Source organism: Paramormyrops kingsleyae, chromosome 14 (assembly GCF_048594095.1).
Source record: "Paramormyrops kingsleyae isolate MSU_618 chromosome 14, PKINGS_0.4, whole genome shotgun sequence".
NCBI lineage: Eukaryota > Metazoa > Chordata > Actinopteri > Osteoglossiformes > Mormyridae > Paramormyrops > Paramormyrops kingsleyae.
The window spans coordinates 2,593,027-2,619,657 of NC_132810.1; the positions used below are offsets into that span (position 1 = coordinate 2,593,027).

The 26,631-nt window shown below is 44.0% G+C and overlaps 1 protein-coding gene across 1 annotated transcript; it reads left to right on the forward strand.

Annotated features, from left to right (window-relative positions):
- Positions 1 to 47: 47 nt before the first annotated feature.
- rps6ka5 (ribosomal protein S6 kinase, polypeptide 5) lies at positions 48 to 26,357 on the forward strand. Its single transcript, XM_072699059.1, has 18 exons — positions 48 to 165; positions 399 to 474; positions 6,837 to 6,908; positions 7,308 to 7,526; positions 10,733 to 10,848; positions 13,046 to 13,147; positions 13,788 to 13,871; positions 13,955 to 14,058; positions 15,103 to 15,247; positions 16,244 to 16,405; positions 17,810 to 17,935; positions 18,868 to 19,001; positions 19,098 to 19,191; positions 19,900 to 20,070; positions 20,440 to 20,631; positions 21,605 to 21,764; positions 21,862 to 22,025; positions 22,488 to 26,357. The coding sequence occupies exons 2-18, from the start codon at positions 417 to 419 to the stop codon at positions 22,743 to 22,745; spliced, it is 2,361 nt and encodes a 786-aa protein (XP_072555160.1). The 5' UTR covers positions 48 to 165; positions 399 to 416; the 3' UTR covers positions 22,746 to 26,357.
- Positions 26,358 to 26,631: the final 274 nt, after the last annotated feature.

Here is a 26,631-nt window from a genome sequence, read left to right on the forward strand (position 1 = left end):
GTTACGACTCGTTACACCAATGGGAAGGAAGAGCGCGGCCGCTGGGCGGTTTGTGTTCGGAGGACGGATCCATCGATGCACTGACGGCTCGGTCCGGCGGCAGCGGAGCTTCGTTTTCGGCCAGCAAGCCGAAGCGGCTGCGTTAGGGGGGCTCGATCGCTCAAGGTATGGTGGTGGTAGTAGTTACTTTGGAGCTCAACTATCAGATAGTGTTATGACATTGCGGTGAACAAGGTGCATCTTTCGTAGCTTTACTGCCAATGTATGTAAGAAGTCATTGACATTTCAATGTTTATTTATTTGTTTATTTGTTTATTCGACGAACACGAGACGTCTCTAGTTAGTTTAGAAGTATTTAGGATGTAACACATTTTTAAGATATACTCATTTTGGTTTAGAGTTCCATATCACTATCAATGGAAGGAGCCACTGGGGAAGGTGACATATTTACGGTGAAACATGAGCTGAAAGATGGTAAGTTTTGTATCTCTGTGTTATGATTATATAGAAAATCTCTTTGCGTATTTGCAACTGCGTTTCGATTCGCTCTGCCGTGTCTGCGTGTGACCGAGCGTTTTACAATCTAAATAGGTAATGTCGCTGCCAAGATTGAAAATGAAATATTAAATTAAAGTTACAGAGTTAACTATCTTGTCAGGCAGTCAGAACACCTGGTGCATTGTATCGTCTTCAAAATAACCATTAAGAATAAATGAATGAATGAATAAGCTCTATACAACCATCTGTACAGAACAGCGCCTCTTTGATATTCGGTCCGTATTGTCACCTGTCAGTGTAGTACATGGGCGTAAATTTTGCCTCCTCCCAATAATTATGGGGGGCACCAATAATCAAAACCAGCCAACAATACAACACCCTGGATCCCCTTAAATAGGTGAAGACCTCAACCCCCCAACCGACCCAAAGGTTGGTGCAGAATGCCTCTTTTCGGGGGGGGGGGGGGGGGGTGCTCTTTCGGTATAGGTCGGGGTCGGAAAAGAGGCCGTTTAGCGCTGCGTGCCGTGCGGTGTCAGATAGTGTGCGTTGGTGGTTAGCACTTTAATGTTGTGAGAAAGCGACCAGGGCCGTGGTATTTTCCCATGAAACCCATAACCGGGACTGAAATGGTTTTTTTAGCTGTTTTTGATGATAAACTTTGATATAAATGTCGCATTTGTAACATTTTTGCTAGCGGTAATGCATGCATTAAATTTGGCACATACACAGTGTTGGTGGAGTTACTCAAAGTAATCCATTACAGACATAGGTGGAAAGTTCTGGTCCAGAAGGTTCAAATCCAGACCAAGGCTTTGTAACAACCAACCAGTTAAGTGCTCTATGACTTTGACTCTTTATAGTCAACTGGTTGGTTGCTACAAAGTCTTGTTCTGAATTAGTATTTTCTAGACCTGAACTTTCCGCTTCTGCCTGTAATGGATTACTTTTATGAGTAACTCCCCCAACACTGCACATGCCAGTAGTTCACGTATTTAGTTATATGGGTGTTTGCTCACCAGATTCCCCAATAATTTGTTCTAGACTCATAACTTTGGGAAAAAAGCTAAAGATGCCTTGGCTGTGCATGTTTAGGTTCTGCCAGCAGACGACTTGAGGATAAGACCCAATGAGATTTGGGAGGACCAGTCAAGGCAGAGCCAGATTAAGTTCAAGGGCACCTGAATTGTGCTGTAGCAACACAGGGTATTTGACCTCTGAACTGGAAAGGATTCATGGAATGGAACATAGCTTAATTGAAAGATCAAATGAAGTGAAAGACTGCATGGCCACAACCCGGGTCTGTGTGTTCATTGTTACTGTTAGTATATAAAAATAAAGATTTTGTTTTGTTGAATGTCATAGGCTGTCACGAGGCACATTTAGGTGTTTTTTTTATGGACCTTTTTCCATGCACTTTTTTATTGGTTCAGTTAAAACTTCTTTGGAGAAGTACGAGGGATGTGCATCTTAACATGCAATTGCTGATGTGTTCTCCTGCAGAATGTCCATGTTGTAGGCAAGCATGCCTGATAGTGGCCAGATTTTACATTTGATTGCTTACGGTGATCCTGCTTCCATCATAGTTTTTCCTGTAAAATTGTTTCTAATTGTATTATTACAGCTATTTGCATAAAATGGACTGTGTACAGTGTGGTGTGTAGCATAGTGGCTTAGGCATCATATTTCAGCCCATATCCAGAATGTTGTGGGTTCAAATATCCTTGGCTGACAGACCACTGTTGGGTCTTTGGGCAGGGTTCTTAACCTCTCCCTGACCCCAAGCTGTCTCCCTTGTGTAAAGAAAAGCAAATAAATGAATTTAATGTATATGTATATGACATGAAGTCCTAAAATTGTTTATGCCATTTATAAACAAGATATATATATATATATATATATATATATATATATATATATATATATATATATATATAAAAATGTGTGTTTGTATATATTTTCTTACAGTAGCAGATATGTTTTATATTTATACTGTATGTATGAAGACTGCTTTAGGGTGAGTGGTGTCTGAGTTTGGATTTCATGCTGATATTTACGCTCGGTGCCAAAGCAGAATTTGCTGTACTCCGCTTCACTATGCAGCCAGTGCCTTTTGACCTTTCCCCTGGTTAGCTGAAGTCCTTTAGCCAGGAACTCATTGTCCCGACCGGACCTTGAACTGGGAGGTTCGTCTGGACTGGTTTGTGCTTGTGAGGCTTTACTGTCACAAAGCCCAAATCTTTCCTCTTCCCTTATAATACACACACAGATAATAACAAGGCCAGAACCCTTCGGGGACAGTCAGCACAGTCTGGACCCAACGTTGGCTGTGCTATGTGTTCCCCTCTCTTTAGAATCAAATAAACACCTTCTAATGCTCTGAGTGATGTGTCACACTAGATTTTACTTTTGATGAAATCTTTTGAGGCCTTGTGGTGTTTTTGTCCTTATTTTAATCATTCCTCATTATCTGTTTCACTGAATCCTTGGCTGCCTGAAGTCCTCATTATGTCTTTTTGGAGCAATTTGCCAGTTTGTTAGTTTATTTATTTATTTATTTATTTTTGGCATCAGATTTTGGCCATTTTCATGGGAGCTGACAGTTCCATTGGAAACATGACCCATCTGAGTGACCGCACACATCGAACTTGACTGCTGACTTACTATTGGATATTTATTTATTTTCTCTTATTTCAGTTTTGCTTTTGTCCGGTACTGAATCATCTTTTGTCCAGTGTTGAATGGCTGTATGTTCCAGTAATGCTTCATGCAGATGGCTTTCCTGGGAACGTGAAATGACCTTTCCAATGTCGCCTTTCTTGAGAGATGGGTGTATACCTAGGACTATGCATACTTTATCCCCACTGGGATAGCATAGAAGGCCAGGATGGATAAATCAGGTCTTTAGATGCCTGTTTAGTCTATGTAGGCTGGGCTTATCAGGATGTCTTGTGGAGTGACACAAATTCATGATGGTTTCATTGTTTTGTCCCAGACCCTGGCAGTTAAACAGGAGCCAGTGTTGTTACTGAACTTGTATTGTTTATTGGGGTGTTTTCTGTTTTTCTTAGAGCTAGTAGTGTCAGTGTAGTATCTGAGCTATTCATTAATAAAATTTTCATCATCAACATGTCCAAATGTTCCCGAGCTGATTGTTTACCTCCTGAATACTCTAACATCGTGGTGTATGACTGTGAAAAGTCCTCGAGTGTAGGGTTTTATAATTAGGCGCATGGCTGTGGGTATTTCTGTCGCTGTTAGCTGTTGGTATGCTGTCAGTGGCGGGTTTGACAGAACTGCCTGCCATTTACCTTACATTTCACTAATTCATCGTCTTGAGATGGGGAATCGGCAGGCATCTATCTGCCTCGTTATAACAGCCGACTGGGGACCATGTTCAGTGTCATTTGATGTTTGCAGGAGGAGCCTCTCATTTGCAGGCTCCATGCCACCTTATCTGTGTCCTTAGAATTGATCAGACTTGCTATATCTGCTAATGTCAGCAGCCATCTGATTATGAGGTTACTCTGCAAATATCGCAGCCATGTCTGTTGGCTCTAAACCAAGCTTTGGTTTCGTGTTTCGTCAGTATTTTTATCGCCGGTTTAGCAGTGTTTTCCTATTGTTTCATTGTTTCTTTTTCTGTAAATGCAGATTGGCAAAAGTAGCATTGCATTGGTTGTTTCATTTTGCTTATATTACATGCTGTGTTGTGCATTACATTCCTTGTTGATAGTTCCTAGCTTGATTAGCATACGAATTAGCTGCTGGTGAAGAAGCCAATTAGAGCAAGTCGCACATGCAGGGCCGCCTGCCTTAGAACAATTGCAGCACTTTGTCAGTTATAACTACCTATCGGTTTTCAACAAAAAAACTCAAATACGTTCCTGAGTTACAGAAATTTAGTGAAATGCTTTATTGGGAATTTTTAAAAAGCGGCGTTTCAGAATGACCTTTTCCAGCCTGCTAAGCATTGTTAGTCAGGGTGCTAATCGTGGCGGAAGGTTTGAGATGCGTTTGAACCTGAGCAAACTGATGCAGGGCTGCCAACTGTTACGGCAGATCTGTATTATTCCATTATAAACCTAAAATTATGGACATCAAAAGCATTGAGGTAGTTTGCAAACCCTATAGACTATTTGCAAGGTAATAAATCTGCTACAGACATGTAAATGTGTGTTCATGCGTGTGCAGACGTGTCTCGAATTGAAAATCTCATGCCAGCCAGCTGACCAAAGTTTGCATGCCTGCTGATGTGGTGGTTTTGTTCAAAGATGGGAGGTGTTGCCCAGTATCTGGAAGCCAGTTCACAGTAGTGATCCTAGTGGAGAGGGGTGCTGTGCTTATTCGTTCTTGTGAGCTCTGAGCTTGGGAAAGAACATCCCACAACTGTTTTCAGGTTGGCTGCCAGCCAATGACTAAACTCAGTTTTGCAAGAGCAGACTGCGTCTCCCTTCCGGTTGTTCTTATCTTGCTCCCCACTTCCTTTTTCACGCGCTACCAGCGGTAATACCAACGTCAGGTCCTGCCAGTGAGATTAGCAGTGTGGCTCCACTGTCATGGTATTGCTTTAGGCCTAATTATGGTGACCACTTCACACCTGTCACGAGGGACACCGTGCGCTATGGCGGGGTTTGTACACTAGCATTTCAGCCATTTCAAGTAAAAGGACCCGGATTTCATTTAAGAACTGAGTTCTTGCTGTGTGCTGATTGGTCAGTCTCCTTTGATCATGCATGTGTCATTAATGTTAATGGGAAACAGGTGGATGGTCTTTCAATCAAGGAAACAGACCAGTAAGAGTACAAAACTGTTATGTTTCAGCTCTTTAATAAAATATTGATCTATGGAGCTCTTGACTGAATGACTAAAATCCCATTAAATGTAATGCTTGAGACATGTCTGTCGATTTGTTATTTGTTTATTGAGTCTTATTTATGTCATTGGCTCCAATGAATTAAGAATGTGTTTCACACTCTAAAATGTCTTGTACTAGCATGTATGTCATGGTGCGTTTTAGTGCAGCCTGAAGAGCACCTCGTATCTGGGGTGTGAATCATGTCATCAGTTACTTTGGGGGGCGGGGCGGGGGGGGGGGTGTTATGTAGTGAATCAGGCTTACTTGCAATATGGCAACCTGTCATAAGGGGACAATAAAAATTAATGAATTAGTAAACAGACATACAAAAAGCAACTCCCCTCAGTTTTGGAAACCACTTGTTTGTTCAAAACAAAGCACTAGTTTTTAAAGACAGCTTACCCATAGACATCTTCCTTGAGGGTGGATGAAATCACCTGCTGCTCCTCTAAATGTTTGCTCAGTCTAGAACCTGGTGAAGCTGGTCCTTATGGGAATATTTTGACCAGGTACTATATTTCAGCTCATACATGAAATATTAACTGCTACTGAGTCATAGCATGCAAGCAGAATGAAAACTGTGGCGTGTGTGTGTGTGTGTGTGTGTGTGTGTGTGTGTGTGGTTTGGTTTGGTTTGTTTGGGTACCTTTATTTCTTCTGCTTTTTTGCAGACGTGGCTTGGGGTGGCAGGTAGGACGCAGTGTACAGGGAGCTCGCAGTGTACAGGGAGCTCGCAGTGTACAGGGAGCTCGGCCCTGTGTTGTGCTTCAAGGGCACTTTAGTCAGCATTAATCATATCTTTCAAACATCAGAGTGCGCTGCTGATGACAGTAGTAGCCATAGATTTATAGTTGCAAACTGCTTATTTTATTATCATTCTTTAACAGTTGGACATGAAAAGTAGATGAACCACAATCAAAAGCTAAAGTTCCTGTGGGGCTGGAACATTTTTTTATAAGCACAGCTTTGGGTGTTTTAAGACCTCTAGACTGCAAAACGTGCAATTTATGATGCTTTAGGGTGAGTGGTGTCTGAGTTTGGAAATTTGTTCAGAATTGTTGGTCAACAGCTAACTGCAGCCCTACATGAAAAATAGTAGCGGATTGATCGAAATATAAAAGGGTAGTTAAATATACAGAAATGGTTTATCTCTTTCTCAGCTGATGGTTTGCAACCTGAAAGTGGGTCATGAGACCAATGAGAATGTGTGGTCGACACGTCATACTGCCTGCTCCCCTCCTCCCAACAATATTGTTCTTGTATATTATTGTTGTATATTGTTTTTTTTTCCTCTTGTTTTTCTCATTTGAGTTGTGAATTAATGACCAGGGGAAAATGTGGGTTCTTAGGCAAAACCAGATGGAAACCACTGATCTCAGACATACATTCAAAACATGTCATAAATGTCTTTGAGGCCCATGTGATGGGAAAGGGTTAGTTTTTGCCTCAAGCTCTGACTGTTGGCCTCTTCTTCTCTTCACAGCCAACCTAACTGGCCACGTGGAGAAGGTTGGAATCGAGAATTTCGAGCTGCTTAAAGTGCTAGGCACCGGGGGTGAGTTACTAAAAGCAGGAAATGATGTAATTGCACAAAAAGATGTGACTGGCTATGTGATGTTCTCTGTGTTGACTGTTTTTCAGGCTTTATTATATTAGGGTTATGAAGGTTTTTTTGTTAAAAAATAGTTTAGACTGAAACCAATGTGTCATGATATCCCAGTATTAACAACTGCTCAGTGATTCCCATTGCACTTATTTTATCATATTGTACAGTACATTTTGTATTTAATCCTACATTCCTTGAACTGCACTCTTGCTCTTTATATACATTTATTGACCATACGTTCACATTGTATGTCAATGAGAGCCACTGACAAATTCTTTGTTTGTCTGGACATTCTTGGCTAATAAACCCAATTCTGGTTCAGTTTCCTGTTGACATTCTCCCCGTCAGCCTATGGAAAGGTGTTCCTGGTGCGCAAGGTCAGCGGCCATGACGTGGGCCAGCTGTACGCCATGAAGGTGCTGAAGAAGGCCACCATCGTGCAGAAGGCCAAGACGAGGGAGCACACGCGCACCGAGCGGCAGGTCCTGGAGCACATCCGCCAGTCGCCCTTCCTGGTCACGCTGCACTACGCCTTCCAGACTGACACCCGGCTGCATCTCATCCTAGGTCCGTCTGCCTCTCGGTCTCATGCCTTTACGCTCAAAATTACTGAAGTTCTCCATCGGTGTTTACAATGACTTCTAGGCTTTGATTATATTTTGAATCTTTTAGAACGACATTAAATCATCGCAAACCGATTATCACATGATTTTTGGGATTGTTGCATCTGCAATGTAATCTGCCATCTTCCTGTGTATGTTTGGGATCTTAACCATTTCTTGCAGATACTGAGTTCCCTGGGTAAAGATGAGGGGGACGCTGGCCTTAACTGCACTTGCCTTATTTTAGAGACCTTGGCTGTGCCATGTGTCATGTCAGATGGGGGTGTTTTTTATAGCGGTTTGTAGCTTCTCATGCATGTGCTTATCGGTGGACGGAACTCCGTGTTGTATGTTCATGCCAGGCTGCCATTGCAGATTACGTTAGCGGGGGGGAGCCGTGTTGTATGTTCATGCCAGGCTGCCGTTGCAGATTACGTTAGCGGGGGGGAGCCGTGTTGTATGTTCATGCCAGGCTGCCGTTGCAGATTACGTTAGCGGGGGGGAGCCGTGTTGTATGTTCATGCCAGGCTGCCGTTGCAGATTACGTTAGCGGGGGGGAGCCGTGTTGTATGTTCATGCCAGGCTGCCGTTGCAGATTACGTTAGCGGGGGGGAGCCGTGTTGTATGTTCATGCCAGGCTGCCGTTGCAGATTACGTTAGCGGGGGGGAGCCGTGTTGTATGTTCATGCCAGGCTGCCGTTGCAGATTACGTTAGCGGGGGGAGCCGTGTTGTATGTTCATGCCAGGCTGCCGTTGCAGATTACGTTAGCGGGGGGGAGCCGTGTTGTATGTTCATGCCAGGCTGCCGTTGCAGATTACGTTAGCGGGGGGGAGCCGTGTTGTATGTTCATGCCAGGCTGCCGTTGCAGATTACGTTAGCGGGGGGGAGCCGTGTTGTATGTTCATGCCAGGCTGCCGTTGCAGATTACGTTAGCGGGGGGGAGCCGTGTTGTATGTTCATGCCAGGCTGCCGTTGCAGATTACGTTAGCGGGGGGGAGCCGTGTTGTATGTTCATGCCAGGCTGCCGTTGCAGATTACGTTAGCGGGGGGGAGCCGTGTTGTATGTTCATGCCAGGCTGCCGTTGCAGATTACGTTAGCGGGGGGGAGCCGTGTTGTATGTTCATGCCAGGCTGCCGTTGCAGATTACGTTAGCGGGGGGGAGCCGTGTTGTATGTTCATGCCAGGCTGCCGTTGCAGATTACGTTAGCGGGGGGAGCCGTGTTGTATGTTCATGCCAGGCTGCCGTTGCAGATTACGTTAGCGGGGGGGAGCCGTGTTGTATGTTCATGCCAGGCTGCCGTTGCAGATTACGTTAGCGGGGGGGAGCCGTGTTGTATGTTCATGCCAGGCTGCCGTTGCAGATTACGTTAGCGGGGGGGAGCCGTGTTGTATGTTCATGCCAGGCTGCCGTTGCAGATTACGTTAGCGGGGGGGAGCCGTGTTGTATGTTCATGCCAGGCTGCCGTTGCAGATTACGTTAGCGGGGGGGAGCCGTGTTGTATGTTCATGCCAGGCTGCCGTTGCAGATTACGTTAGCGGGGGGAGCCGTGTTGTATGTTCATGCCAGGCTGCCGTTGCAGATTACGTTAGCGGGGGGGAGCCGTGTTGTATGTTCATGCCAGGCTGCCGTTGCAGATTACGTTAGCGGGGGGGAGCCGTGTTGTAGGTTCATGCCACGGCTGCCGTTGCAGATTACGTTAGCGGGGGGGAGCCGTGTTGTATGTTCATGCCAGGCTGCCGTTGCAGATTACGTTAGCGGGGGGGAGCCGTGTTGTATGTTCATGCCAGGCTGGCATTGCAGATTACGTTAGCGGGGGGGAGCCGTGTTGTATGTTCATGCCAGGCTGCCGTTGCAGATTACGTTAGCGGGGGGGAGCCGTGTTGTATGTTCATGCCAGGCTGCCGTTGCAGATTACGTTAGCGGGGGGGAGCCGTGTTGTATGTTCATGCCAGGCTGCGTTGCAGATTACGTTAGCGGGGGGAGCCGTGTTGTATGTTCATGCCAGGCTGCCGTTGCAGATTACGTTAGCGGGGGGAGCCGTGTTGTATGTTCATGCCAGGCTGCCGTTGCAGATTACGTTAGCGGGGGGAGCCGTGTTGTATGTTCATGCCAGGCTGCCGTTGCAGATTACGTTAGCGGGGGGAGCCGTGTTGTATGTTCATGCCAGGCTGCCGTTGCAGATTACGTTAGCGGGGGGGAGCCGTGTTGTATGTTCATGCCAGGCTGCCGTTGCAGATTACGTTAGCGGGGGGGAGCCGTGTTGTATGTTAATGCCAGGCTGCCGTTGCAGATTACGTTAGCGGGGGGGAGCCGTGTTGTATGTTCATGCAGGCTGCGTTGCAGATTACGTTAGCGGGGGGGAGCCGTGTTGTATGTTCATGCCAGGCTGCCGTTGCAGATTACGTTAGCGGGGGGGAGCCGTGTTGTATGTTCATGCCAGGCTGCCGTTGCAGATTACGTTAGCGGGGGGGAGCCGTGTTGTATGTTCATGCCAGGCTGCCGTTGCAGATTACGTTAGCGGGGGGGAGCCGTGTTGTATGTTCATGCCAGGCTGCCGTTGCAGATTACGTTAGCGGGGGGGAGCCGTGTTGTATGTTCATGCCAGGCTGCCGTTGCAGATTACGTTAGCGGGGGGGAGCCGTGTTGTATGTTCATGCCAGGCTGCCGTTGCAGATTACGTTAGCGGGGGGGAGCCGTGTTGTATGTTCATGCCAGGCTGCCGTTGCAGATTACGTTAGCGGGGGGGAGCCGTGTTGTATGTTCATGCCAGGCTGCCGTTGCAGATTACGTTAGCGGGGGGGAGCCGTGTTGTATGTTCATGCCAGGCTGCCGTTGCAGATTACGTTAGCGGGGGGGAGCCATGTTGTATGTTCATGCCAGGCTGCCGTTGCAGATTACGTTAGCGGGGGGGAGCCGTGTTGTATGTTCATGCCAGGCTGCCGTTGCAGATTACGTTAGCGGGGGGGAGCCGTGTTGTATGTTCATGCCAGGCTGCCGTTGCAGATTACGTTAGCGGGGGGGAGCCGTGTTGTATGTTCATGCCAGGCTGCCGTTGCAGATTACGTTAGCGGGGGGGAGCCGTGTTGTATGTTCATGCCAGGCTGCCGTTGCAGATTACGTTAGCGGGGGGGAGCCGTGTTGTATGTTCATGCCAGGCTGCCGTTGCAGATTACGTTAGCGGGGGGGAGCTGTTCACACACCTGGTGCAGAGGGTCCGCTTCAAGGAGCAGGAGGTGGCGCTGTACAGCGGTGAGATCGTGCTGGCCTTGGAACACCTGCACCAGGTAAGGGCACCTTCAGAGGCGGGGGGGTCGGGGGTGGGCAGGTGGGGGAGGCTCTGCCATTGTATTGTTGTTAAATGCAAAAGCAACTGCAATAAATAACAAAAAATACAAAATGTCTGCATGTTGTGGTTTAACAGAAAAAAAAATCAGATATAAATGAACCTGATTTGAAGTAATCCTCATATAGTAAAATAGTGCTGATATATAAAAATGGTGTCTTCTCAGTATTAGGAAGGCATTAAACTGTCTTTGGGGTGTGAAGTGGTCTAGTTGAGACTTATCTCCTTATGGACGGGCCAGTCAGGTCTATTTATGAGTAGAAAAGGAATATGAGGGGGGTGAAAACATTTACTTTAATCACTAATTGTTAGAATATTGTCCCAAGAAGAAAGAGAGCCAAAATATGCTAAGTTTACAAGTTTATATATTAATGCCTGCTTATCTACATCGATAGGTGTGAGAAGTGACATTTTCTGTTTTCATTTACATTATTTAATTAGCAGAAGTTTGTCTCCAAAGTGAAGTCCAAGTGAGAAGTTCAACATTTTATTTCACTATTCACTGATCTAATAATAGATGCAGCATAAAGCGTATTTATCTTTTTCCTCTTAACCCTGAATTCTGTCTCCGTTGGCTCCCGTTTACACAATGAGAAATGAAACATGCCTTAAATGGGAACATTTAAAAGGTGCAGTGACATCCTCCCTGAAAACATGGAGAGGCGTGTTGGCATTTGAATGGTAGAAAGTCCCCTTTGTTTGTGATATCTAGCTTCTCCACTGCAGAGGTCCTTGAGTAAAGAAGGTGCAGGATCAGGTCAGAATCCTGTCTGCTCCTGGGAAAAGACTTTAATTTTTTTGCAAGATTACCTTCCTGTTTTACTAAGACTTGGTAATGAGCAAAGTTTGGTGACACATTATTTTGGATGAAATTTTGTCTTTCATCCTTCCATCTGCTTATCTTCTTATTTCCTATCCTGGTCTGGGTCACAGGGGAGCATAGGGCACGAGGTTGTGATACACCCTGGATCAATGGTTGGCAATTTAGAGACACCAATTAGCCATATCTTTGGGCTGCATTAAGGTCCCAGCAGTCTTGCTAACTCGCCTCCCAAGAATGAACTGGGGACGCAGTGAATCATGGGACTGTTCTCATTAGTGAGGATGATACCAATGCATCCTTAATGTTAGGGGCGGAGCAAGAGTGACAACCGGGGATTTTTATCATCCTTAGTACTTCTGTTCTTGATAGTGGAGCTGTACTTTGGCGATGAATGATGACGTCAAACAAGTGCGCGAGAACACAAGAGCCATCAAGTATGCATATTTATAACATTATTTATATTATACATATATAAACATTTTTTTACACATACAATGTGCTAAATAATACGTAAATTTACCAGTGCATTTTATTTGAGATCAAAGGTAACGATTGCTTCACTCAACCTCCCCATAAATTCTGTTAGCATATTTTGCCAGTAGGTGGCAGTAAATGCTTTATATAGTGTTTATGTCTTTTATTTCAGATTAACGGGAGCTTCTGATTCTTGTTCACTTACATTTATTGAATATAATTAATTACGATAATGTTATCCATTCTTAAAAATCTCCGTGGTGTCTGTTTATGATAGCAGAAGCTCTATTTGGCCAACTTACGTAAGATATTAGGCATCTCGGTTCCTCCCAATCCGGGAGGGATGTTGCAGTTGCAGTTCCGCTCTGTGTGGGTGCTGTTTGCATGTTCGGATGTTGCATAATGTGTTGCCAAAATCAAAATCAAATTCAGCATATTTTTGTCATACAATAATAATATTTGATGTTGTCTTTGCTCTGTAAATCACTGCATTCTGTTTTTGTTTTACACCATGTCCCAACTTGTTTGGAAACGGGGTTGCATTTAAAAATGTTACGGACTCTACATTTGCGTGTGCTGTTCGTGAAATGTTTCTTCGATAGAAAACGGTTCGTGAACATCAGAAAGATGGGTATCTGTACTCCAGAGGTGGAAATTTCAAGTCCTGAAATCCAAACTTAATTTTTTTTTTCCAACCAACTAGTATAAAGATTCACAGTCACAGTTCCATTATCAACCTAAAATTAGCTACATCAAAAGCGTTGCGGTAGTTTGCAGACCCTACAGACTATTTACAAGGTAATAAAACTGTTACATATTCCATGTTATATTCCTTCTTCAGCTGGGTATTGTCTACCGAGATCTGAAACTGGAGAATATTTTACTGGATTCAAGTGGCCACATTGTGCTAACAGACTTTGGTCTCAGCAAAGAGTTTGATGAGGTAAGTGGAAGCCCAGATGTTTTGCCCAGCAAAATTCGTGTGGACGAATTGCATTGAGAATTATGTGTTACTGTAATGAGAAAAAATATGAGTTGTCATCTCTGACAGATTGTGTTGAAATATTTTCAAACACATTATGAACAATGTATGCATTTTGCTTCATTGATACGTCGAATCTCTGTCAGCTTTTGCCCTCTGTAAATGAAAGGTCTCTTTTCATGCATGCTGTTTAGCTCCATTTGGGTTGGTGTATTTAGATGATTGATAAAGCTTGATGAAGCTCTGCCGTCAGGCTCCTTTGCAACTCATCGGACAGAGCTAGACTGTGTAAAACCAAGCACTGACCTAGACTGTGTAAAACCAAGCACTGAGCTAGACTGTGCAAAACCAAGCACTGAGACCTGAGCCGTGAATATCACATGTTCTATAGAATATGGCCATATATTCACAATTATTATGAAAATGATGATATGCCTTTAGAAATCAGTATATAATTTAACAATAATTGTAGTCTAGTGTACTTATTGCGATGATTAGTCTCTTCAGGTGCCTACTGACTATAATATTTTTAAATCACAGACTTGAGTTAATGGATCTTTGTTCTGTGTGTGTGTGTGTGTGTGTGTGTGTTGTCGTTCAGGTCAAGAGGACGTACTCCGTCTGTGGAACTATAGAGTATATGGCTCCTGAGATTGTGGAAGGGGGTGACGCTGGCCATGACACAGTAAGAGTGGGCTGCTTCTCCAGCTCCTCTGCTCATCTAGTGCCTAATTGTTGTGGCTTGACTTGTCCTCTGCTGGCTGCTAGGCGGTGGACTGGTGGAGCCTGGGGGTGCTGATGTATGAGCTCATGACAGGGGGGTCCCCCTTCACCGTGGACGGACGTGAGAACTCTCACACGGATATTTCCAGGTAGGTACAGAAACCCCAGCACATCTGCAAGGGTTCCGTTCTGAAGATTGACACGAACGTGAAAATTCACTAAAAATGCTCGGGGGACCTTAATCTCAATCCATAACAGTCTGCTAGCCTGAACAAACACAAAACATCCATTTATTATCAATTTCTAAACAAACAGTACTCAACTATATACTTTGCATGTTAAAATGCCTTGTCATTTCTTATCTAGACATTTATATATTACAAAGGCCATCTAAGTTATGCCCCTGTATGTGCAAAGGCACTGCTGTATGCACTGGGAGCACTGCTGTATGCACTGGGAGCACTGCTGTATGCACTGGGAGCACTGCTGTATGCACTGGGAGCACTGCTGTATGTGCAAAGGCACTGCTGTATGCGCTGGGAGCACTGCTCTATGCGCTGGGAGCACTGCTTTATGCGCTGGGAGCACTGCTCTATGCGCTGGGAGCACTGCTGTATGCGCTGGGAGCACTGCTGTATGCGCTGGGAGCACTGCTCTATGCGCTGGGAGCACTGCTGTATGCGCTGGGAGCACTGCTCTATGCGCTGGGAGCACTGCTCTATGCGCTGGGAGCACTGCTCTATGCGCTGGGAGCACTGCTCTATGCGCTGGGAGCACTGCTCTATGCGCTGGGAGCACTGCTGGGAGCACTGGGAGCACTACTGTATTCACTGTGAGCACTGCTGTATGCACTGGGCGCACTGCTGTATGCACTGGGAGCACTGCTGTATGTGCTAGGAGCACTGCTGTATGATCTGGGAGCACTGCTCTATGCACTGGGAGCACTGCTCTATGCGCTGGGAGCACTGGGAGCACTACTGTATTCACTGTGAGCACTGCTGTATGCACTGGGAACACTGCTATATGCACTGGGAGCAGTACATTTCGGAATTATTATTAAAAGTGCAAAATTACCGGCACTGAAATGACAGGCATTCCTCTACTGGGGTGTTCAACGTGCCTTTTAATTTTTCCTTCAGTCGGCATTCTCAGTATGTTTATCTCTGAAGTGCCTCTCTTCTCAACTCACTAAGGAGGATACTCAAGAGAGACCCCCCATTCCCAAAAGACATGGGATCCCCAGCCAAAGACATCATCCAAAGACTGCTCACCAAAGACCCCCAGAAAAGGCTGGGGGCTGCTGGGGCAGACAGTGTGAAGGGACACCCTTTTTACCAGGTGGGGCAGTTGTCCTTCTTACAACTGCACATTCTGTATGCTTACATGGTGAAATGTTTATTTTATTGTACCAAATTTGAAACTACTAGTAAGTGGTATGTTAGCATATGATTAGCCTCTCTTAATGTGTAAAACTCTGTTACTGGGTTTTTAGGGCATCGGTCAACTTTTCGATATACTGTAATAAACAATTTCCCTTGCAATAAGCTTTTTTTTATTAAGCTGATAATTTTTTAAACATTTACACCCTTGCTTTTATTAAAACATGCTAATTATCCTCATGTTTTTTTCCTTACTTGGTTTTTGGTTGCTCTCCTCTGTTGTCCTTTGGAATTCTTTCCTTTTTCCCTGTTCCATGCACCTAGATGCATAATTTTCATTGGCCCATAAAGTTTTATTTGCATTTTATACTTTGTATTTATGGTCTTTCCATCATATTCCTTTTAATTTAACATTGTAGGGGTGATCAGGAAAGGGTGTCAGTTATAGGGATGCAGTGTTCTTCCTGCGTAATTTAGATTCCCCCAAACGCCAATGCCAGTCAAATGTCTGGACACACGTTGGTTTATTTGCACTATTCTCTGCATTCACCTTTTTTAAACACTTGTCCTATTCAGGGTCATGGGGGGGGGGGGTCTGAAAACATAATATAAAACAGCTAGTCCTACATGCAAACCCTTCTGACATTTCCCAAACTCACGTGACTCTCTAGTCACATGGTTGTGTTTCTCTTCAGCTTTGCCTTTATTTAGCTTTTTTAATATGAGCTATCTTTCTATTAGCCACCTTGATATTAGCTATCTTTATATGAGCTTCCTTAATATTAGCTATCTTTCTATTACTTATTTTTCTATACATTTTCTTTATACTAGCTGCCTATATATCTATCTTTATATTAGCTATCTTTATGTTAGCTATGTAACTCTGTATTGTCTTTATATTAGCATCAGAAATGAGGATTTTGACAGGATCTCACTCAGGTGTTTGTCACTGTAGAAGATTAACTGGGAGGATCTGGCTGCTAAGAAGGTTCCGGCACCATTCAAGCCAGTTGTCCGGGACGAGCTGGATGTCAGCAACTTTGCGCTGGAATTTACCGAGATGGATGCCATGTACTCCCCCGCCGACCTGCCTCAGAGCTGCGACCGCATCTTCCAAGTGGGTGACATCACCAGTCATCTGTGGTTCTGCTGCTACAGAAGTAGGCCGTTGTGTGTGTGAGCGGATCGAACCAGGGTCTCTAGGTCAGTCTGTAGAGGGCAGTGTGTGTGCAGTTTTGTTTCTGCGTGTGCTTTAACTAGGAAATGCAGAGCTTTTCAGGCAGGTAATTTGAACCGGCAATTCATTTTCTATATATCAATAAATCCATGCGTTGGCGTTGGAATTGATGCAAATTGGTGTGTAATTATGTCATTGCGCGTATTGCACATGGGCATACGATATGCGGCGTCCATTTTAATGAGGTCGCAGCCCCGTACCGTGACCTCCCGTCACCTGTAGATGCCGCCCAGCTCAGTGCCAAATCGGGGTCTGATTGCTTTTTCGCTCCTTGACTTCTGATCAATAGATGTGCTGTAGAGAAGCATCATGAAATGAAAGAGCGCGGTCCGCTGGAACCACAGAGTCTGACTTCGTTATTTCTTCTGCGTTTGATTGCTGCACTTCACGCCGGCTTTTTTTTCTCTATTACGCCCCCTTACGCCGACATCCAAATATATATATATTTTTTTTGCGAACGTTGCAATTACAAGGAGGGCGTCCGCGATGGCAACTTTTCACACGGTTGCTCTCTCTCCGCCTTCACAAAGCCAGCCGACTGAATCGCGGCCCATCGCTGACTCAAAGCGGGCTAATCAGACGCTGAAGCGCAGCAATTAGGAGCATCTCCTCCTCCGCTGTGCCCCGCTCGCTCCCCGCAGCTGTCTAAAGGGGCCGGGGGGGGGGCGTCACTGCCGCCCCCCGAATCAAAGGCCCGACATATACACACAGCTGGGAAAACACGGCGATGGGGAGCGTCAAAGAGAGGGCGGCATTGTAACCCCAGATGGACAGCGAATGCGGCCCTTTCAAGGCGCCGCGCGTGAAGCCGTCTCGAGGGGCCCGGCTAGCTCGCCTCGTTAGCTCATTTCTTGGGACTTTTGTGCGCCTCCTTGTGTCACATGCCGTAGCTTTCGGGTGTTTTTCTTCCCCCGTTTCTTCTTGATAATCACGTAACTGTGTCAGCATGATAAAATATAGGCCTTCCACTGAGAGCTTTAACTCTTTGCTTTATGGTGTCTGTGTCAAATTGTGTTAACGACATGAAATTATGTTGTATAATGAATTTTTAATTAGTGAGAAATTGGTCATGGAATGACAAATTAAATAACTATTAAGCCTAGGTGGGAAGAACATACTTTGATGACACTTTATACATGGTAGATGTTTATTACTCCAAAACAACATAAACTATTATAAACAACAGATGAGTCAGCAGAATGGCTGCCTCTTCATGCTGGTGTCATGCACCGAACTTGCTCATCCCCAGTTTCCCCTTATCTCCTTGTGCTGTCCATCACAAAGGGTTACTCCTTCATGGCTCCCTCCATCCCCTTCAAGCGCAATGCCACTGTGGATGACCCGGCCCAGCTGCAGGAAGGCTTGGAACGGCCCGGTTCTGCTGCTTTGGCGCGCAGTGCCATGATGAAGGTAAGGGGGCGGGGGGCTCTGCCTAAGTTGTTCATGCAGATGTATTCAGTGTCTTTTACAAACTGTAGCCTAGTGAAACCGAACAACAAAGGAGATATAAAGGTATCTAATATAAAGATAGCTAATATAAAGGTAGCTAAGAAAAGGATAGCTAATATAAAGGTAGGTAATAAGAAGATAGCCTATAAAAGGATAGCTAATATAAAGGTAGGTAATAAGAAGATAGCCTATAAAAGGATAGCTAATATAAAGGTAGGTAATAAGAAGATAGCCTATAAAATGTAGCTAATATAAAGGTAGCTAATAAGAAGATAGCTTATATAAAGATAGATAACTAATAAAATGTAGCTAATATAAAGGTAGCTAATAAAAGATAGTTAATATAAAGGTGGCCTATGTAAAGGTAGCTAATAAAAAGCTAATATAAATGTAGCTCATATAAAGATAGCTAATAGCAAGATAGATAATATAAAGACAGCTGCTATAAAGATAACTAATATAAAGGTAGGCAATAGTAACATTACTGATATAAAGGTAGCTAATATAAAGTTATTTTCATATTTTTATACTTTATATTCAATACCTCTGTTCCCTTATCATCATTATAATTGTTATTATATTGTACAGCTTGAACTGTCCACTATTTATTTTATTCCTTTGTTCTTTATTTTACTTCTATTTATCTGTTTTGCTTAATTTATGCTCGTTGTTCTTCTGTGCTGTCTGTGCTTTAAGCAACACTGTAAGCGCCAAGAGTGGCAAAACGAATTCCTAGTACGTGATCAGTAAAGTGAATTCTGATTCTGATAATGTAAAGACAGCTAATATAAAAATAGCTTAAAAAAAAAAAAAGGCAACCCTGAACAGAAACAAAGCTATGTGACTGGAGAATCACGTAAGTTTGGCAAAATGTGACAAGGGTTTGTGTGTAGGACTCGCCGTTTTACGCCGTCTATGACCTGGACCTGAAGGAGAGCGCCCTGGGGGAGGGGAGCTTCTCCATCTGCAGGCGCTGCACCCACAGGAAGACAGGCCAGAGCTACGCCGTGAAGATCGTCAGCAAACGGTGAGTCCTTACTCGGGTGGGGTCACCTCAGCCTCGGCCCAGTTTTTGCTTTTTAACACCCCCCCCGCCCCCACCACCTCCCCGGTATATTCAAAGAATGGAGTCTCAGACGCAGAAGGAGATCGCAGCCCTGAAACTGTGCGATGGCCACACCAACATTGTCAAGTGCTACGAGACATACCACGACCAGGTTGGTATTGTGTGTGTGTGTGTGTGTATGTGTGTGTGTCCGACCGGAGCGGAATCCTAGCAGGTGCATCGACCTGCTCCCAAGGGCTCCTTCAGAGCTGATGAGGAGCACAGAGTCATTACTGACTCCTTTTCAAACGCTTCAGCTCCCTTTATCCAGATCAAAGGCGCACGGTCTCCTCCTCTCCCCACCATTGTCCTGACAGTGAGAGGTCTGACTGTGCTGCTCTTTGATGTACCTTCATCTCAGCTGGATTTGTTTGCTCTGTCTAGTTTAATTTATCAGCCCGTTGAAACAGAGCAAAAATGGTGTTTTTGTAATACTTAATAATAATATATATATATTTTTTAAATTCTGATTCATTTTTGTGTTTGGTAAATTGTACTATAAAAATCATTATGCTTTGCGTTTTCATTTGAACAGCATAAGTTGTGATGTGGACATATGATTTAGTCTTAGAAGTGGCAATCTGGGTTTGGAAGGTGCCGATCTGGGTTTGGAAGGTGCCGATCTGGGTTTGAAGGCTCCAATCTGGGTTTGTAGGCGCTGATCTGGGTTTGGAAGTTGCCGATCTGGGTCTGGAAGTTGCCGATCTGGGTTTGGAAGTTGCCGATCTGGGTCTGGAAGTTGCCGATCTGGGTTTGGAAGTTGCCAATCTGGGTTTGGAAGTTGCTGATCCAAGTTTGCTGTGTCCTGCCCCCCTTTTAGCTGCATACGTACCTGGTGCTGGAGCTGCTGCGGGGCGGCGAGCTTCTAGATAGGATCCGGCGCAAGCAGCACTTCAGTGAGAGCGAGGCCAGCAGCATCATGCGGCGCCTGGTGTCGGCCGTCAGCCACATGCATGATGTCGGCGTGGTGCACCGCGATCTCAAGCCGGAGGTGGGCGGAGCTCCAGCACTGTAACGCCACGCTGTGCACATGCAGATAGCTCTCCCTGAGCTGCGTGTTTGGGGCTCTGCTCTCAGTGTTCTCAACTCAGAACCTTTTTAAGTATTTTTCTTCATTTTATATATCTATCTATCTGTCTGTCTATCTATCTATCTATCTATCTATCTATCTATCTATCTATCTATCTATCTGTCTCTGTCTCTGTCTGTCTGTCTGTCTATCTGTCTGTCTGTCTGTCTGTCTGTCTGTCTGCTGTCTGTCTGTCTGATCTACTTATAGGCATATTTGTGTTTTTCTGAAGATACTGAATTCCTTAACTGAATTAGTTACGTAAAATGTTATTACTTCTTTTATTTCTAGAATCTGCTGTTTACTGACAACGGCGAGGCTTCGGAGATAAAGGTCATCGACTTTGGATTTGCCCGTCTGAAGCCCCCCGACAACCAGCTGCTGAAGACGCCCTGCTTCACGCTGCAGTACGCCGCGCCGGAAGTCCTCAAATACGACGGCTACGATGAGTCATGTGACCTGTGGAGCCTGGGCGTCATCCTGGTGAGAATCGGGGGCGGGGCCAATCCCAAGCCTGCTCCCTCCCTCTACAGCAACGGTCTCCCTGGCCACGAAAAGACCATGGAGAGCCACCAAGGGAGTAGAGGAATATCTGCATGTCTACATTGATTTCAATACCAAATACTGAATATTTGAAAGAATAATATCTCTATTTACATATTGGGTTGTTATACTTAAATATGTATAATAATAATTGCTGTATTCCAGTTCAGCAGATGATACACCTGTATGATTAACGTTACTGATTCTGACTGTAGCATACACCAATGTGGTTTGTATTCTTTTATTTTACAATGAGCTATAGATACATCTTTGTACATGGGGAGGCGGAGGAGACTGGATTGCCCCATTTTTGCTCTGTTTCAATCTTTGATGTCTGTTTGGGTCAGTACCAGTAGTAACAGTAACCCAGCATCTGATTCATGTAGGATACCCTTAATGTTAACATACATGTAACAGATTGCGCAATGCAAAGAACACCAGTATCTGTTTGCTATGTAGACAGGAGTCATTGAATCAGGTATTATTTATAAAGGCTTTGTCTTTGCTGTGTTTCCTGGGAATGGAACGTTTTGTGATGATTCTGATGCCAGAAAACAATAAATATTGGGATTCTGGCAGACATTTTGCATAACCTGTGTCTGATAGAGCCGCAGTTTTCCTGCTTGGCTGGTCTTGAGCACTCTGGCTCCCTGAGGTCTGTTCCATGTTGCGGCAGCCTCAGGGCTGTACTTGAGTGATGCAGTGCGACACTGTGATGAGCCAAGACTGTATATAGGTACACAGTGAACTAGACAAGTGAGGCTCACAACAAGACCCCTGATTAGCTGCAGACAAAAATAGCCCATAGTCACCAGAAATGGACTACCTCCCAAAACCTTTGTTGGTTTATAGCCCCCCTCCCCTCGATGTCTACAAAAATGACCTGTTCTCTTTTTTGTGCTGCTTTCCATAGTACACCATGCTTTCTGGACAGGCACCCTTTCAGTGTCACCCTAAAAGCGGTGCCTCTACCTCTGCTGAGGAAATCATGCAGAAGATAAAAAAAGGGGACTTTTCATTTGAAGGAGAGGCGTGGAGAAATGTATCCCAGCAGGCAAAGGACCTAATAAAAGGTGTGGAAAGTCAGGAGCTTAAAAACATTACATCATGTGTGAAGAGCTGACGCCTGATTGGGGATTTTTATATTTTTCTCCTCCCCCCACGCAAAAGATCTCCTGACAGTTGACCCACAGAAGCGGATCAAGATGACCGGCCTGCAACACAATGCCTGGCTCCAGGGTGGCGGCCAGCTGTCTTCCAGCCCCCTCATGTCGCCCACCATCTTGGGTTCTTCCACTGCTGCTGTGCACACCTGTGTCAAAGCCACCTTCAATGTAAGAGCACAGTCACAGAACACGCATCATCTGTCACTCAAACCGGGAGGCCCTATCAGCACGCATAGCCCCTCCTCTTCTGAATCTGATTGGCTGTAGGCCAGCTCTTCTTGATGGGATCAACAAGTTCCCACTTGGATTTCTTATTCATATGATATAAGGATAATCACATGACTACTTACATTGACGTATTATCAGAATCTTGTTTTTTAAGCTTATTTGTAGTAATGTGCTTTACTGTTTCATAATTCTTTATTCAGGTAACTTTGGCATCTCAGTGGAATCAAGTCATTCCTGTGTGGTGCTCACAGCTGTCTGTCTTTCTGAACTGAACCGTTAACTGGCATTTTTTATTCCTACCCTGATTTTAAAGGATTTTTTACAATAGTTATTTCAAAATTCTAAGGCATCTTTGTATTTTCCTTTAAAGTCTCATAATCCTTTTTTCACCCTCTGCTGCAGGCCTTCAACAAGTGCAAACGTGAGGGCTTCTGTTTGCAAACAGTGGACAAGGCCCCGCTAGCAAAGAGGAGGAGGATGAAGAAGACTAGCACCAGCACAGAGACGCGGAGCAGCTCCAGTGACAGCTCACGCTCCTCCTCTTCCTCGCAAGACCACACCTTTTGTGGGGACACATCCCGGCTTCATGGTGGTGTCCCCTTCACTCCCGGTCCAGGCATCAGTGAAGACCCCTCTTCATGTCCTCCCAGCCCAGAGTAAACTCAAGGACATACACTCACAGTCTACACTCCACCAAACAAACATACACTCACAGTCTACACTCCGCCAAACAAACATACACTCACAGTCTACACTCCACCAAACAAACAAACACTCACAGGCCACACTCCTCCAAACAAACATATACTCACAGTCTACACTCCGCCAAACAAACATACACTCACAGTCTACCCTCCGCCAAACAAACATACACTCACAGGCCACACTCCTCCAAACAAACATATACTCACAGTCTACACTCCACCAAACAAACAATCACAGGCCACACTCTTCCAAACACACATTCCTCCAAACAAACAAACACTCACAGGCCACACTCCTCCAAACAAACATATACTCACAGTCTACACTCCGCCAAACAAACAATCACAGGCCACACTCTTCCAAACACACATTCCTCCAAACAAACGCACACTCACAGGCTACACAAATACACACTCACAACAAATTACAACTCCAGCTTCCATAGCAATAGAAAATGGGATTTGACTGGTTAAACTGTGAGCTTTGATCCTGGAGTAGCAGGCAGATTGAACCCTGTCATGGATACTTATGGTGCACTGAGCTGTTCACTTTGAACTAACTAGCATGTTTACACATGCGCACATTAAGTTTGTTTTGTGCGAGTCTATAAATCTTGTAATTTAATATTTTAACATGGAAGGTGAGCCACTTTGCCCTGAATTATCAGAGACTGTTTTCACTTTTAGTCAGTAGACTGGAATATGTTTATATTGGGCTTCACAATGTCTATTTATTGATGTGATGTCATGTTTTACGAAACCTCACGGAAAGGCATTAATGGTCACACACGCAATAGTTATGAAAAGAACAGAATAATCAGATTTTTAACTTCTGATTTAAAAAAACTTTAAAATTTCATTCATGGATTTTATATAAACCCGTGGATCTGCCCGCTTGCTTTTTAAACTGTATGCAGTTTATTTTTGGTTGTTACCCCTGATTGTTTCATGGGCACTTTCCATGACCGTGACCACAGGTGAACATTTGAGACTTTTATTTTAAACTATTTAAGAAAAGCATGCAGTTCCCAGACATTTCAAGGTCTGAATGTAACCCTGGTAGCTACAGAAACTTGGTGTGTTTGAGACAGTAGTTAGTTGTAACCTGGGTGAAACCAACAGCGGACTGATTAGGGGTGATAAACATGGATGGGATTTCTGTAAAAACACCAGGCTCTCCAGTCCAGCCTAAGGCACACTGGACTGGATGTCGCTCATTATTATGGTGACTTAAAGGAATATGATTGGCTATGGGGATATGGTATCAAAACATGTAGTTTCTGATTGGTAGCTGAGAAAGTCTAGCAATTTTGAATTGTTAACATTTTTTAGCAGAATATATTGGGTGGTTGGATTGCAGACGTTGAATTTTACTATTTACAGATGAGGCTATCTGTGAATGCCAGCAATAAGCCTCATTGAGACCTACTCGTCTGCTCCTGAGACTGTTATGCGCTGAACGGTCTATATGCCAAGGTTCCAGTGTTACGCTCTTCCTTCTTGCTACCGGTGACACGCAGTATTCTGACCCCATTTTGTGAGGTTGCCATTTACATGCTGAGAATTCAGCAGAAGACAATCAAAGATGTATATATTTTTAAAATTTCAGAGTTTGTCGCTATCTATGCCGCCCGCCGGCACTGCACTGCGTTTAAGAACTTTTCATAACTTTAAGAAAAGTTATGAAAAAATAGAGTTAAGAATTTTTTTACATCGCTTTCGTGTTGAATGCTTTTAATAATTGTTTGGGAAATGCTTGTAGTCTATAAAAAAGCTTAGTGTTCCCTTTTGTGAATGTTCCAAGCATGTTACTGCGTTTTGAGTCTTTTTTTGTGGGTTAGTATCATGGCTCTTCTGGATGTTGTCAGCGATGCCAGATGTTTGAAAGGCGGAAAAAAAACCCAGTGGCTCAAACACTGAATAGAGGACCATCTTTCAAAGACTGGTTTGGGCTTATACCAGTGAAATCCAGTATTAATGTCTGGTAAGACTCTGAATCCACCAACGGTTTCTTGGCATATTGTCTGTAAGCCGACAACTTCTGTATCGTAAGAAACAACCTTGTAATGACGTAGACATGAATGGCACAGTTTCATAGTTCCAGTGTTTTTTTGTCAACACTGTAGATGATCGAAGATTTTCTGGCATTTAAGAAAAAAATTATATATACAAGACCTTTCTGCCTGTGAAAACTAACACATTAGTTCACCCATCCATACTCCCATATTTCATAGCTTTTTATGCTGTGCTGGGTCACAGTGAGGCAGGGCAGACCCTTATGAGGTGCCAGACCATCTCAGCAGTTATTTATGAAATGTTAGCGCTGAAGAGAAACATGTGTCTTGCACGAGACTCTCAGTGATTTCAAAGGTCACTGATGAGGTTCCAAAAGCAGTTTTGAGCTTTGTTTACTTGTATTGAACTTTTATATTTAACTCTATTTATTGCTTATGAGTTGCATTTGCTTGCCAACCTGAGATGGGTAGTAACATTACTGTTTCTTTAGCGATGTCAGTCAGCAGCGCCTACCTCTGCTGGGTTTATGGAGTGCATCTTCATTTCGCCTCGCTGTATGGCCTTGTGGAAGCTTTCCTTAACTTCATATAGCATTAGAGAGGTCTAATGCTCATTTCACTGTTTTAAGAGACCTCACTGATTATTAACGAGTAATTGGCAGGCTAAAGGCAACCGGTTTCAGCGAATTTCATTTCACGTACCAAACTGTTGTGCATTTCCAATAAACAACCAACAGGGGGTGCTGGATGAACTCGTATTTGCAAGTTCCACGAGTTGGATGTGAGTTGGCATGAGAGCAGCTGTTCTGAGAAAAATTGGAGTTTGTTAAGTTGTAGCGATTTCACCGTTATTCATAATGCCGTCAGCACTGCTCACTGTGGAATATTGAAGTTTATATCATGCACAGAAAATTTTAATGGAAGAGAAAGGATGTCTGATCTAAGTACTTGTAAGTATCTAACTGGGCTAGACATATTTTAAATAACTCATTGATATTAAATTACAACACTTTGGGTATATGTACACAAATATGAAACTAAGTAACGTTTTTTTTCCAAAAAGGTAAATTTCGTTAATTTTGTTTACGTTGTATTTGCTAAGCCATATTAATGAAAGTATGACTAGTTAAATTACTCTGAATTACTCTTGTTTGTTTAAACTTGAATGAAAAATTAACAATGGATATATGTTACATGGGGGAAGATGTTACAGACGTCAAAAAAAGTCTAAAATATTTTAAATGCATTTTCTGTTGTTTTTGAGTCACGGGGTATCAGACAGTTTATGTGTTATCTGTGTGAGAGTGAGTTGAATCAACTCATATTTATGGCTGTAAATGAGAGTATGTTATTGCACTTAGTGTCATTTGTGCTTCTATTTTGCTTGTTTTTCTTGGTAAAAAAATGAACATTTGTGGTGTGATGTTTGCTTTTAAATGAGGTATTTAAGGGATGTTAAGGGCTTTAAAGTTAATATTTAAGTTTATGTAAAAATGGCATAGCTGTTTGTTGTACAATGGTTAATAAAATGGTCTTCGTTCTTTATTCATAAATGCTCCACGTTTTTGCTGTTTCCCAGCTCCTGGAGGGATCAAAAACACACTGTCTGGGGTCCCCAGGACACGCCTGAGGACAGGCTTGAGAAACTGCTTTATCCCTAAAGAGTGTCTATGGGATAATTGAACAAAGTTCACTGCTGTACCAACAGAGGGCACTCTACACTTACATCTGGCATTCTACAAACAGGAGATTAATTCTGTCTGGAATGTCAAGTGCCTTTTCTAAAGCCTTCTTATGTTAGGAATTGTGTGTAATATATGTGGCAAA

What these genes read in the sequence shown, in the direction of transcription:
- rps6ka5 (XM_072699059.1), top strand. Translation starts at nt 417, where the DNA reads ATGGAAGGAGCCACTGGGGAAGGTGACATATTTACGGTGAAACATGAG. An exon ending in CGCGCAGTGCCATGATGAAG is followed by an intron (nt 17,936 to 18,867) that starts GTAAGGGGGCGG and finishes GTTTGTGTGTAG; the next exon opens with GACTCGCCGTTTTACGCCGT. An exon ending in GGCAAAGGACCTAATAAAAG is followed by an intron (nt 21,765 to 21,861) that starts GTGTGGAAAGTC and finishes CCCACGCAAAAG; the next exon opens with ATCTCCTGACAGTTGACCCA.